Source organism: Ahaetulla prasina, chromosome 1, assembly GCF_028640845.1.
Source record: "Ahaetulla prasina isolate Xishuangbanna chromosome 1, ASM2864084v1, whole genome shotgun sequence".
Taxonomy (NCBI): domain Eukaryota; kingdom Metazoa; phylum Chordata; class Lepidosauria; order Squamata; family Colubridae; genus Ahaetulla; species Ahaetulla prasina.
The window spans coordinates 34,210,353-34,225,831 of NC_080539.1; the positions used below are offsets into that span (position 1 = coordinate 34,210,353).

At 34.5% G+C, this 15,479-nt stretch overlaps 1 protein-coding gene and 1 long non-coding RNA gene across 2 annotated transcripts in view; one reads left to right on the plus strand and one right to left on the minus strand.

Annotated features, from left to right (window-relative positions):
• Positions 1 to 287: 287 nt before the first annotated feature.
• Positions 288 to 15,479, plus strand: part of MSRA (methionine sulfoxide reductase A) — a 229,097-nt gene continuing 213,905 nt past the window's right edge. Inside the window, exon 1 of the mRNA XM_058164824.1 lies at positions 288 to 501. Coding sequence (XP_058020807.1) covers positions 366 to 501 — 136 coding nt within the window. The 5' untranslated portion in view covers positions 288 to 365. The remainder of the gene's footprint in view (positions 502 to 15,479) is intronic.
• Positions 9,106 to 15,479, minus strand: part of LOC131189031 (uncharacterized) — a 33,265-nt gene continuing 26,891 nt past the window's right edge. The window contains exon 3 of the long non-coding RNA XR_009152883.1: positions 9,106 to 9,312. This is a non-coding gene — a long non-coding RNA (uncharacterized LOC131189031). The remainder of the gene's footprint in view (positions 9,313 to 15,479) is intronic.

Consider the following 15,479-nt stretch of genomic DNA (forward strand, 5'->3'; position numbering starts at 1 on the left):
CTCAGCAAAGCTGGCTGGGGAATTCTGGGAGTTGAAGTCCGCCAGGCTTAAAAGTTGCCAAGGCTGGAGGAGACGCCTGGTTTAAGGTCAAACCTTTTCTATATCTTCCTATGGGCCAGAGATCCCGTTGTAAATATTGCCTATGAGGCAAACGAAAGTTACACATAACCAGCAGCAGGATCATCAGAGGCAACGACGCTACGGTGCCGCTGCCTGGATGGGCTCCCGTGTTTTTCCCTCCCGCGCGGATTGCTGGCCACGTGCTCCAAGTCTCGAGCTCGGCACCTACGCAAGCCGTCAGGCAGTTCGTTACCGCCTCTTCCTCCTTTTTGCCCTTGGGGCTTAAAAGAAGGTTGGAGGGGCAAATGCTTTTTGCTGCTACTGCCTGCCGTCTCTTCCGTACTGTCGCCACCATGGGAGAAGCCGCTTCGGTTTTCCTAAAAATCCCCAGCAAAGAAGCAGCTTTGCCTGGCAGAGACCAGAGCCTCGTCCGTATTCCGGGTAGGCAGAAGGAGAAAGAAAACACTAATTAATCCAACTGTTGGCGTGAGGCAATTCCTTGCGCATGCGCTTTGAGAAAGACGGGGGGGGAAAACGTCGACGAGCTTTCTGAAGTCTGGAGGGCGTACGCTTGCTTGCTTTCGTCCGAGTAGAGCTTGACGCATGCGCTTCAGTACGCCTTTAAGTGTGAGGCTGGATATGGCGTGACTGCTCCGGAAAAGTAAAGCAAAGCCGTTCAGCCTATTGCGCATGCTTATTCGTGCGTGTAGTCTTGGTTAGCCTATTGCGTTTAATTTGTGCTTTTATTAATATGCTATTTTTGACTTTGCAGTAAATGAATTATTCATTTGTTACCAGATTTGGTTTAATATTATTGCTAAGGGTTTTTTTTCCATAGTGAATGTTTTTAATTTACTTGAAATGTCAAGTGTTTAGGCAAAAACAATGAGAAAAAAGCACCTGGCCTGCCTTTCCTACAGTAACAAGCTTCACTCGCAGAAATCAGCAGGTAGAGATTTTAGCAGTCAATTCCAGCTCAAGATTTTGCTATTAAAGACATAGGAAAATAAACTAGTATAAAGTCTATTAGAAGGGCATTTTATGTTCTCCAGTTGTGTATCCAATACTGTAGGGTTCTTGAAATATTTTTTGTGTTCTTAATTGCATTTTATATCTGTTTACTATTGGTAACAGCAGAACCTGGCTATACTAATGACATCTTCCTGCTTCCTTAGTTAGCATTGCCAAAGTCAACAGGGCACATAGATAGGGAATTCAATACAAGATGCTTTATGAATGTTTTAAGATACTGTTTAAGACTGAATCTAGGTTAGGTTAGGTTATGAATCTAGGGTAGGAAAGTTTTTTTTATTGCACATTTTCTGGTAGGTCAAGGGAGAAAATGCATACAGGTAGTCCTCGATTTACAACCATTTGTTTAATGACCATTGAAAGTTAGAACAGCACTGAAAAAAATGTCCTGACTCACTCATGACGCATCCCCATGGTCACATGATCAAAATTTGGATGCTTGACAGCTGGCATGTATTTATGAAGTTTGCAGAATCCCGGGGCTATTGTGATTACCTTTTGACAAGCAAAAACAATGGGAAAGCAGATTCACTTAACCATGTTACTAACGTAACTGCAGTGATTCACTTAACAACTGTGGCAAGAAAGGTCGTAAAATGGGCTAAGCTCACATAACTGTCTTGCTTAGTAACAGAAATTTTGGGCATATTCTCTAGAGCATATTTATTTTATCCCCAGCAAACCTTTCAGTTTAAGTGGGAAATGGAAGTGAACGTGAATGAAGTGAGGCAGAGGTGGTATTCAGCAGGTTCTGACCAGTTCTGGAGAACCGGCAGTGCAAATTTTGTGTAGTTTGGAGAACCGGTAAATACTACCTCTGACTGGCCCCGTCCCATCTATTCTCTGACTCATGAGTCCCCAGCTGATCGGGAGGAAATGGGGATTTTGCAGTAACCTTCCCCTGGAGTGGGAAGGGAATGGAGATTTTACAGTATCCTTCCCCTGTCACGCCCACCAAACCACGCCCACAGAACTGGTAATAATTTTTTTTGAATCCCACCACTGAAGTGAGGCCTTATGCAATGCATGCAATAAACACTACAATTCATTTGTAGTAACCAACAGGTGGCCTGTCCTTTAGGATATTTTTTTTTCTAAAGCTTTCTAAGCCATTTATATCTATATGTTTAGGACCAGATTGCCAATAAATTGGCTAGCTTCACATATTACACTAAGCTGGTTTTCTTAATGAAGTTTGTTCAAGTTGGCTGGATTCACACATGTTAAATCGTGGTTAACAAATACAGTGGGTGGGTTCATATAATGCATTATGAATATAGTAAACCTCATTATAGCTTAACAGTCCATGAATCAGTTCACTGCCTTCTAGCATTTATATTGTAGGAAACATAAATGGTTAAAAAATATTTAAAATATTTCATTCATATGCACTCAATCTTTACAGTACATTCTTTTGTTGAAAATAAAATGTGTTTTTATGGATTAATAGTGCAAAGAGAACTTATGACTGGCACTTGGAATTTCTTAATATAAAAGCTTTAAAGAAAGCAACATGTCAAAGCACATACTTAAAAGCTACAATTTCTGAGTTAATATCTGAATATCTGGCACATTCTTATTATCTTGCAGTATTCATTGTTAAGCCTTTCTCATTTAGAAGATTCTGTTCCAGTTCAATTCCTGTAGTTCTTGAAAAGTTGCTTATTGGGTCCTCTTACATAGAAAAATAGGGATCACCTTTGGTGGGAAGGTAACAGCGTTCCGTGCGCCTTTGGCATTTAGTCATGCCAGCCACATGACCCCAGAGACATCTCTGGGCAGTACTGGCTCTTTGGCTTTGAAATGGAGATGAGCACCACTCTCTAGAGTTGGGAACAACTAGCACATATGTGCGAAGGGAACCTTTAACTTTACCTACATTGCTGTTTGTATTATACTGAAATTCTGAAGCTGAATTTCTTCTCTGAGAAGGTTTACGATGGCTTTGTAATCAGTACCATTTGCTGAAAGAAAATATCACATAGTTTTGTTTCTTACAATCTTTTTTCCTCAAGAGCAAGAAAGTTATAAAAAAGAATATATAATAGCACTTTGATTTTTTCATTAACTTTAGCAAAGATGGAGATGGATTTTATTTTCCCTCTGTTGAGATCTAGAAAAAACAAGTAGTTCTCTCAACTGTGTTGGATTGAGAATTTATTCTATTTTTACAGAATATTTTAAAAAATCCTGGAAAGTGGGTGAATTGAAGGGACTACTGAATATTTAGATGTATTGGCTTGGAGACTCTGAAATAGATGCTATTTGGATTTCACTTTCTGACTGTTGGGCATTGTATTTTGGATGTTAGCAACACAATTTATATGCTAGAATTTCTTCTTTTGTGGACTGATTAAATATACAACAGCTTGTTTTTGAATCAAAATATTTGTGGATTCATGAACTCAGTGACAGAGATAATTTTAAATATGCTCTCTATATTTCTTAGGCAATGGCATTGCACATTAAATAATTTTTAATAACATTCATATGGGAGTCCCTGTGGATTTTACTCAGTTAGTTGTTGTCAACTGCAGGAAGGCGACATTCATCTCCGTTTCAACGATCATATGGAGTAGATTCTATATGAACTTTGTCAATGCTTAGTGAGGAATCCTATGTAATGTTGGCTAGGTTTGTATGGTAGGCTAATTTGTGATTTGTTTAACTATAATTTATTCAAGTAAATTGCATTTGGTGGAGTATTGAACACTAAGACAGCAACTGCATCTGGCAGAGCACAATAAACCAAAATAGAGTTATGCAATGTGTATCTGAACCCAAGTACAGTATTATATTCCTCCTACAAACTCACAATACATTGAAAATGTAAAAATGCTGGCAAAAGCAACATCTTAAAAATATTATTGAAATAATATTACTCATGAATAAAGTGGCACTAAGTGCCAAAGTGAGAAAAAAATCTTGCAGTCATCTATACAGATTTCCCAAATATGATTATATTATTTAAAAGGACAGTGTTTCATGTGTTATAACTGGGTGATGAAATGTTGATGTGGCATACCAAACCATGCTTAGAGCTTTAGTAATGTTATTAATAATAAAACAGCATACTAGAGATTATGTTATATCTTGTGCACAATGGCTTCTGGGTTTGCTTCTTTTAATTAAGTCTCTATGGTGTCTCTACTTCTCATGTAACAGGAATTACATTGAATAATAATAATTTCTTAATCCCTGTTATGGGAGACTTCTTATCAATTTTGTTAGATCGGGTGAAGGAATAGACTGGAGGCAAAAATTCTATTCTATTATTTGGTCAACTGTGTACAATCCAGCTACTCTGACAGCTTGCCCTTTTATAGGGAGCTGTCAGAGAGTTCAGCCAATCACGCTTGAATAGTTTTCCCGCTCAAACAACGGACCAGACAAAAAGCTATGCAAACTGTCAATATGTAACAAAGTTTAGTGTAATGTCTGTTGTGAATAAAACTGATGCTGCTTAACAATTAAGTTGCATTCAAGTCATTAGTTTAATTTGTGGTTTACGTTGAATTATAATGACTGTATGACTCTTTGATTTTACGACATACAAAATATTGGATTTTTTATGACCGAGTCTAGTGTGACTATCAGTTGTCAATATGATTCTTAGGCAGTCATTATCTGTTCTCTTGCCTGTATCCTCAGTATTTGGAATCTATCAAAACTTCAAGAACTGTGGATTTCTGGGACTTCCGGGTGGCTCCGCTTCGTTAATGGCGGGCTATCTCAGACCGCCAGTTCCGTGTGATTCTATAGAGCCGTTTAGACAGCGTTAATCTGCTGTCAAGCGACTTGGAAATCTCTTCCCTCGGGCAAAGAGGGGGAGGTGAGCATTCAGGCTGAAGTAGAGCCCACAAGAAAGCACCAGGAAGATTCCTGGTGGCTTGATGGGAACGCTCCTTCTATAGCCCGAAAAAAAGCTCCAGAATCCGGAACGCTTCTGCCAAATGGCAGAACAAAACACAGCGTCCATTTCCGCGACTGAAATGGATTACTGAAGGACTCTAACATGGACAGAGCTGAAAACTAGAGCGTTAGCATTTGATTGTAACAAGATTTTAACTCCCTGATAGAGAATGTATTTGTAGTCAAGATCGGAGATGATGAAAGGAAATGGCGTTTTGTGTATTGGAAGTGAAAGTTAAGGAAATGCTTATCACAATTGCTGGCGTGGAACCTTTAAGAAGAATATAACAAGATATTTTTTTAAATGGAATTTTTATTTTTTATTTTTTATCCTTTTTTATCTTTTTATTACAGTGTTTAAGAAGAAAAGTTTATTGAATTTTTCTTTTTTCTTTTTCTTTTTCTTTTCTTTCCTTCTTCTTGGTATTACTTAGTTTAAAAATGGCTTTCAAGCAAAGAGATTTAACTACTTCTAAAATACTGGAAATTTCCTCACTTCAGATACAGAAATTGAAAGAAGATATTAAAGATGGCTTAAGGAATTTTTATAGGAGCTTATGGAGGTTCATCTTTCAGAAATAGATCAAAAATTTGATGAAATGGAGAAAGAAATATTGGATTTTAAAGATATGGTGGAAGAACAGAGGAGGGAGATGAAAAAATTAAAGGAATCAATTAACCCATTATTGCTATCTAGTATTCAAACAGAGGAAAGACTGGAAGAAATTAACCAAATTAATTTAGATTTGCAAAGGAAAATAGATGAAGTTCAAATTAATTTGAATTTAGAAAATAAAATAGATGATATTCAGGTTAAGGTAGATAGGGCAGATGAAGAAAGGGTTATATTACAATATAAATTAATGGAATATGCTATAAGGGTGAGAGGATTAAAAGAATGTAAGGAAGAAAATTTGAAAGAGATTTTTATTCAGGCCTTTGCTCAGATAGATGGAGTGGAACCAGAAGATTTTGAAGTTAATATTGAAAAATTTATCGTGTTAATTCTTGGTTGGCAAGGCAGAAGTGTTTACCGAGAGATGTGGTTATTTATTTTACAAATAAGAAGATTAGGTATGGAATTTTGCAAGCATTTTATAAAAATAAATTTCAAATACTAGGACAAGATATAATAATGATGAAGGAAATTCCTCCTAAAATGTTAAGAAAGAGAAAAGAATTTGCCTTTTTAGTGGATGAGCTTAAGAAACATCAGATATATTTTAGATGGGAGATTCCAGCTGGCTTAACAGTGAATTATAAAGGAAGAAAGTATTTTCTTAATACAGTTTTTAAAGCACGAGATTTCTACACTAATGTATTAAAGATTGGGAACCCTTTATCGATAGATGTTAAGTTGAATGGTGAATAGATGGTGGAAAATGTGTAAGATAGAAGATAAGGGGAGTGAGAATGTTTAATTTTATTATATATGATTATGGTTAATTTTTGTAAATGATTTATTTTGGATATAAATGTGTAATTTTAGGGGTACTATTTGATATATTTGAGGTATAAAGGAATAGGAAGATGGAATATTGTTTAATTTTGGAGGATAGATAGTAAAATTTAATTTGGATTAAATATTATATTTGAGAGATGGATGTAATGTTGTTATATGGTTAACTAGAATTTAATTGTTATAACTGATATATTTTGGATAAGTTATAGGTGTAATTTTAATAATGTTATTTGATATAAGTAAGGTAAAGTGAAGATTTTAATTATTACAATTGATATATTGTGGAGATAATATAGGATTAATAATAATATTTGTAATCTGATTTGATGTATGTAAATGATACCAAAGATATGAAAAGATGGATTATTGTTTATCTTTGGAGGTTGGACAGTAAAATTTAAGAAATTAAGTTGGAAATATGAACTATTCTTGAGAGACTGCTTAAGGAAGAAAGACATTTCAGAAGAATCCTTGGTGAATATTGGAAGATGGAACGTTGTTTTGGTACTGATTGGTGAAGGTTGGATATTAAAAACTATGTACTTTAATGAAGAACAAATATGAACTCAATTAGAAATTTCTGAGATCGGGGAGTCGAGGTTTTAAAGAGTGACTATGGATTATGATTTGTGTTATATTTTAATTTTTGACTGTTAGTTTTATACCCTGTATTCGGTTCTGGGAAGTCCCGGGGCGGTGGGGGGAGGGAGGGGAAGGGAGGGAGAGGGGGGATGAGGTAGAAAATGGATTGATGGTTAATGTACAGAGATGATTGAAGATGTATAATCAATGTAAGATCGGAGCTGCCTGGCTACCATTTCAGAATGATGGGAAGGAAGGAAGTAGAAGAGAAAAGGAGGTAGGAAAGAGAAGAGGAGGAAGAGGAAAGGAAGGAAGAGGGATAGAAGAGGGAGAAGAAAGGAGTAGGGAGGAAGGAGGAGAGGATGTAGATAAGAGAAGGGGAGGAGGGTCATGGAAAGTAGAAGAAGGTAGAGAAGGGAAGAGAGTTAAAGGAAGGGGGTGGTGACTGGGCAGGTCCGATTAATTGTATATGATGGTACATTAAATATGTTATTGGATATGAATGTTAAAACAAAACTTTTTATTAAAAAAAAACCTGTGGATTTCTTGACATGGAGGATAGTTTAAAGAATTAACATTTAATGCTGAAAGAAGAAAGAAATCGGTGCCTGATTTGCAGCAATGGATTGTTCATAAAAGTTGTTTGTCAACAGTTAAGTTATTTTATGAAAATGAAAGATGACAGATATGGACATTTTTTGGAGTTCTGGGTGCCTCTACCTGCCCTATGATTTTGTAATTAATCTAATCTGAGTCATATGAAATCTGTGGAGCACAGATCAAATTTGTCCGTATAAGCCCAGCTCCACTCATCTGTTTGGTCCATCCTATCATTCACTTCCCTTTTTGGTCCTAAATGTGCCAACACACCAGGCACATAACAGTGCTGCATCATCTCCATCAACGTTGATAGACAACTTGAAGAAACATGAGGTCAGATAGATCCTGGACTTCCATCAGTATTGAGTCATCTAGAGTGCTTCATTATTGACTGGAAAGGGTACAGCAGGAGGAATAATCTTGGGAGAATACTATGAATACTGTGGGGCTCTCTACTTCCCTAGATGCAGTATGGTCAGGCTTTCCTCTGTCTCCACAGAGACCTGCCCAATCAGAGCAGATGCTAGGGGTCTGAGCAGACAACCTAGGCTATGCTGCTATGGTCCTTTGGTATGGTCCTTTGGTATGGTCCTTTGCTATGGTCCTTTGTAAATAAGCTTGTGAGTAAGTGGCAAGGGGAAATGAACTCCTCCACTGGACTGAAGAAAGAAAGTGAGGATTGTGAAGACCCAGATTTCATTTCCTTGTAAACTTCTCTTTCCCTTTGTTTGCTTAGCAACTTGCTTATTGACCATTTCACTCAACAACCAAAATTCTGGTCCCAATTGTGGTTGTAAGTTGAGGACTACTTGTATTGAATAAAACACTATGGTTATATTCATGCATTACATTATTCTCACATTATTATAACATGATATTAAATATTACTATATAATAGCATAGGGGTTGGTTATTTGAGGTAGTGCCTATCTTCAACTGTTTCTACCTGTCTGCTATGTTTGGGCAGAATGGGTACGCTTCAGGTCCCCTCAATTCATGATATATTATGGGACCATGAAATATGCCATATCTGTAGCATACCCTGCCCTTTAGCATATCCTCCCAGAGATATATATAACAAATCACCTGTTATTCTGGAAGGCCCTTAAGACCTGGCTTTGCTCCTGGGTTAATGTGTCTGTGGCGCACCTGTCATCTTTTTATTTTTATGATTTTTAAAAGTCCAGGCTGTCTTGTTTTATGTTTAACTGTTTTAATTCTATATTTTTGGAGTAGGTAACTATGATGCATTTAATAGAATAGAATAGAATTTTTTATTGGCCAAGTATGATTGGACACACAAGGAATTTGTCTTGGTGCATATGCTCTCAGTGTACATAAAAGAAAAGATACGTTCATCAAGGTACAACATTTACAACACAATTGATGATCAATATATCAATATAAATCATAAGGATTGCCAGCAACAAGTTATAGTCATACAGTCATAAGTGGAAAGAGATTGGTGATGGGAACTATGAAACGATTAATAGTAGTGTAGATTCAGTAAATAGTCTGACAGTGTTGATGGAATTATTTGTTTAGCAGAGTGATGGCCTTCGGGAAAAAACGGTTCTTGTGTCTAGTTGTTCTGGTGTGCAGTGCTCTATAGCGTCGTTTTGAGGGTAGGAGTTGAAACAGTTTATGTCCAGGATGCGAGGGATCTGCAAATAATAAACAATAATTCATAATTTATAGTAATTTACATGAATAAACAGTTAAATATTTTGTGTAGCCTTAAATCATAATGTAAGTGTTTTATTTTGGTTATAAAAACCTAACCAGATAGCTGATACGGTAAATTGGCTTCATTTTGAAAAATGCTTGAATATAATTTGAATTTAAGATTGTTGTTAGTTTAAATTAAAATCTGAATTTTCATGGTTTATGTGCTTTTCTAAAATGGTGGCTTCTTGCTTGACTGTAGCTGCTTCAGTTCTCAAGAGTGTTGGGGTTTTGGAGATGAAAGTGCCATCCGGTTTGAGTGATTCTTTGGGAATTGTGACAAGAAAGCGGAATTGTATTACAAAATTGTTATGACTGTCAGTCTGTATTGAATTTGGTGATGTTTAGCAAGAGAGGAACTATTGATAAAGTTATTCTGGAGAGTCTGTGTTGCTTCGGACTGCTTCGGTTGAAGCAGCAGAAGTGTCGGTGGGTTGTGTGGAGGGTATGAAATCGATTGCAATCTCTGAAAGTTTGGCAGAGCAGTTTCAGAGTTGTAGGTGGCAGAGGCAGCAGCAGCAGCAGCCTTTGCAGCAGGGAAATCTCTAGTGCTGAGCGTCTTCTGAGGAGGCGGCGATATGATCGAAAGAGGAAACGAGGCAAACATGGAGGGCTAACAACTAGGCTAAAGGGTAATCCATATAGAGTGTCATTACCATCTATTTTGTTTGCTAATGTGCTCCTTAGAGCCTAAAATGGAGCACATGAAGGTAGAGTTACTAACAAACTGGCAAGTGAGAAACTGCTGTGTCATCATTGCAACAGAAACTTGGATAAAGCCTTCTGTCCTGGATAGTGCTGTTCGCTTGGTGGATTTTCAACATTTCAGCTTATTTTCTTTTGAGAACAGGCATCAGATTGTCATTTTTTAATATGTGCCAGTGTTTTCATAGAAAAAACATGAGAATAAAGGTTGTCCTATCCTATTCTATCCCATCCCATCAGCCAGTGTCAAGAAAATCTTAATAAAGTGTTTTGAGTTGTTTATGCTATAGGAAGATCCTCCTATGTGAAAAGCTTCTCTGCTGACATTTCTAGGAAAATTTCTTATTGCTGAGTGCTACTTATAATTGTCCACGCTTACTGAGTAAAGAAAAAAAAAGTTACTATCCTACAATATAAAATCTATGAAATCTGTACTGGAATTTGGCAGGAGAATGGAAGTTGTTGCCAGGATATGGTTTCTGACTACCAGTAGAGTTGGTCAGAAACCATATCCTGGCAGCAGCACCCATTCATTCAGCCAGGTTGTCTTTCAGATATCATGGTTGGTATACTATGCAATGATTATTGTGTACAGTATATGCATAATATATTGATTTTCAAAGGACTTCGATTAGAAACAAGGACTTCTGATAGGTTAGCACAGACTGGAGCTCCGCCAAGACTGCTTGGGAAGGTTGCCATGCTGGGAGCGACGAGTAGCGTAAGCTGAAAAAAAGAGGGGAAAAAAGGCAAGACTTGGCAAGGTTCAGTGAATCGGCTTCTTTTGTCTATTTTCTCGGCTTGAGCTTCGGAAAAGAAAACCATCTTGGGATAGAGGAAAAAAACAGAAGTTCCTGGTATTCAAACTTAGAATGATATTAAAGTCGCTTGGGATTTTTTTAAAAAGATGATACATTAAATTTGCTCATAAGTGACTTGGGAAACGTTTTTTAAAAAGAAGCTATCACTGTTTTTTTGTACATGTAGGATAATACATATGGTATCTGAATTTTGTATGTATAAAATTTCAAAATGGGAGGTGGGGCAAAAAGGATTCTAAAAATGAAAACATTCTATATAGAAAAGAATGCTATTAGTTTGTATGATAAAAAGTTATTGATTTATTTGTTTTTAAAATTGGGTGGATGCTTTAAAATTTGGCATAAAAACATACATTTTCTTTTTCTATCTTTATAACACTGCAGATATTAAATTTTAAAGGCTAAAAACTATGATATTTAAATGGATTAAAAAGTCAAAGTGGAAACCAGGAATGATAGTTCCTTATTAATTATCATAAAATGACAATTACAATAATAAAATAATATTATTAAAAGAGCCCCTTCTAAGATGCATCCCAATATCTTCTGTGAAGCAATACATCAGAATATTTTATTTAAAAAAAACATTTCTTTTTTATATTTTCTCCTCTCCTGGCTTACATTCTTCTTTCACTTATTAACTGTCAGTGGGAAAGACCAGAACATGCAATTGGAAGAAACCACTGTGTGCTTGAAAAGGAACAAGCAGTGTTGAAGATGGGATTTCTACTATTGCCCACCAGAAGTTTGGGGATTAACCTTTTATAACACAGGTGTGAAATCAGTGTTCTTTTTATATTATTTCTGGATAAAAATTGTAGTACAGAAAAAGTTACTTCTCTCGTGTTCAGATGGGGGCAGAATTAATCACTTGATGATGAATGTTTTTACTGGTTGTATCTGTAATTGCTATATCTAGAAGAAAAGTGCCACAATAATTATTGGTTTAAGTAACAATAGATAAAAATCAGATTAATTGTAATTTTAACTATGGATTTGAATATTTAAGGTGGAATCTATAACTATTTGGCAGGAAGTACCGTAAGTTTCAGTGAACTAAATGGATTTTAATGGTCAGTAAATATGTATATTTTTGAGACTGTTTTCAAGTCATAAAAAAGAAATAATTTATAATTTTTCTGTAGCACATGTATAAAATATCTTGTCAATCAGTCCTTGAATTATTTTAATCCTGTTTAATTTTTGAAACATGATAGATGTGTCCTCATGTATGAAAATTAAGTTTCTTAAAACAGTAGTGAATATAATTTTAAAACAAAGCATTAAAATAGACAATTTTCTAAATTTATATAGTATGAAAATTGATTTGTTTTATTTGGATTAAAAATGCTAAAAACTTGCTTAACTGTATTATTTCCAGACATTATTACAGCATTATTCTTAAATGGTTCATTGAATAGATAGATCCCATATATGTTTTTGAAAAGGAGATATTTCATGTTCTACTTTATTTTGTAAAATTAAGATTTTGTTAATGGAGTATTATTGTATATTTTAGAACTGAAGAATATTACAATTAATGGAATTAAGGTTTTGGTTAATCTTTCATTATATACATTTAACTCAATGTAGTCCATGTCTAAACTTTAAAATTCTATTGATTTGAATGTTTAAACATATTTTTAAAAAGAAAGGGATTGACAGTTCAGTTCTGTGCATTCGACATATCGTTATATCCAGTGGGACCCACTCTCTAATAATTACCAAGTTCCTGCCACGTTTATAAACCATCTATCTGAGATTAAAACTTGGGAAGTATTACTTCCAAGATCTGTATTAGATTATCCTTACTTGACTCAATTGGTTTTTGGGTGTGTGTGATATGTTTTATGTTTTGCATACAAATTCCCCAAAAAAGAGAATGAAATATGTTCTTATTATTTTAAAAAAATCTACTTTTATTTAATACTTTAAAGCTAAAGAATGTGTTTTAAATATACTTTGGATAATTAATTTTAAAAGTATTAATGTATTTGTTATTCTTCCAAAACCTTTAAATCACCTTGAAAGCTGAATGGTTACAGAACTAAGGAGTAATTCTGATTTTCCAAATGGAAATTGCACAATAGCACAAATCTACTTTATATATCAATGTTCTGGAATTCTGGAAGATCTGGGATCAATTCTCAATAGTTCAAGTCTCCAGTTGATTACTTTGCTGCATAAAAAGACAGATTCTTAATATTAGAATAGGTAGAACTACATTATTTAATGTGAAATGCTTTTTAAAGATATAATTTCCAGTGAAATATGACCAGAATAAGTTCTGAGCAAGTCTCATGGAAATCAGTAATATTTTCAGCATTATTGATTGCATTTCTGACATAGTATGGTTTTGGACTAAATAATACATAAAAGTTTTTGAATATTTAAGCTCTAATAATCTATCTAAGTTTGTCAGGAAGCAAGCTGTACTGAATGGGACTTAACTCTCAATAAACATGTATATTTAAAAACTATTTTCAGAACATAAAAGAGGAATAATTTATTCTAATAGAAAGTATCATTGCTAGCTTTGTTAATGTACTATCTGGATACAATTATTAGTCATTTTCTCCTTAATTTTTGGAATATATAACCTTTAGGATAAATTACAAAATTTACAAAATTAGGAATGCAGTTTGCAGCCTGAGCCTAGTATGTGACCTCAAATGCCTTTGATGTAGTCCTCAGACCCCATGCAAAACCTGTATTTGAGTTTTAATTTTGAAACATGATAGATGTGTCCTCATGTATGAAAATTAAGTTTCTTAAAACAGTAGTGAATATAATTTTAAAACAAAGCATTAAAATAGACAATTTTCTAAATTTATATAGTATGAAAATTGATTTGTTTTATTTGGATTAAAATGCTAAAACTTGCTTAACTGTATTATTTCCAGACATTATTACAGCATTATTCTTAAATGGTTCATTGAATAGATAGATCCCATATATGTTTTGCAAAGGAAAATAGATGAAGTTCAAATTAATTTGAATTTAGAAAATAAAATAGATGATATTCAGGTTAAGGTAGATAGGGCAGATGAAGAAAGGGTTATATTACAATATAAATTAATGGAATATGCTATAAGGGTGAGAGGATTAAAAGAATGTAAGGAAGAAAATTTGAAAGAGATTTTTATTCAGGCCTTTGCTCAGATAGATGGAGTGGAACCAGAAGATTTTGAAGTTAATATTGAAAAAATTTATCGTGTTAATTCTTGGTTGGCAAGGCAGAAGTGTTTACCGAGAGATGTGGTTATTTATTTTACAAATAAGAAGATTAGGTATGGAATTTTGCAAGCATTTTATAAAAATAAATTTCAAATACTAGGACAAGATATAATAATGATGAAGGAAATTCCTCCTAAAATGTTAAGAAAGAGAAAAGAATTTGCCTTTTTAGTGGATGAGCTTAAGAAACATCAGATATATTTTAGATGGGAGATTCCAGCTGGCTTAACAGTGAATTATAAAGGAAGAAAGTATTTTCTTAAAGCACGAGATTTCTACACTAATATATTAAAGAATGGGAACCCTTTATCGATAGATGTTAAGTTGAATGGTGAATAGATGGTGGAAAATGTGTAAGATAGAAGATAAGGGGAGTGAGAATGTTTAATTTTATTATATATGATTATGGTTAATTTTTGTAAATGATTTATTTTGGATATAAATGTGTAATTTTAGGGGTACTATTTGATATATTTGAGGTATAAAGGAATAGGAAGATGGAATATTGTTTAATTTTGGAGGATAGATAGTAAAATTTAATTTGGATTAAATATTATATTTGAGAGATGGATGTAATGTTGTTATATGGTTAACTAGAATTTAATTGTTATAACTGATATATTTTGGATAAGTTATAGGTGTAATTTTAATAATGTTATTTGATATAAGTAAGGTAAAGTGAAGATTTTAATTATTACAATTGATATATTGTGGAGATAATATAGGATTAATAATAATATTTGTAATCTGATTTGATGTATGTAAATGATACCAAAGATATGAAAAGATGGATTATTGTTTATCTTTGGAGGTTGGACAGTAAAATTTAAGAAATTAAGTTGGAAATATGAACTATTCTTGAGAGACTGCTTAAGGAAGAAAGACATTTCAGAAGAATCCTTGGTGAATATTGGAAGATGGAACGTTGTTTTGTTACTGATTGATGAATGTTGGATATTAAAACTATGTACTTTAATGAAGAACAAATATGAACTCAATTAGAAATTTCTGAGATCGGGGAGTCGAGGTTTTAAAGAGTGACTATGGATTATGATTTGTGTTATTTTTTAATTTTTGTGTGTTATTTTTATGCCTTGTATTCGGTTCTGGGAACTCCCATGGGTGGGGGGAAGGGGGGGGGAGGGGGGATGAGGTAGAAAATGGATTGATGGTTAATGTACAGAGGTGATTGAAGATGTATAATCAATGTAAGATCGGAGCTGCCTGGCTACCATTTCAGAATGATGGGAAGGAAGGAAGTAGAAGAGAAAAGGAGGTAGGAAAGAGAAGAGGAGGAAGAGGAAAGGAAGGAAGAGGGATAGAAGAGGGAGAAGAAAGGAGTA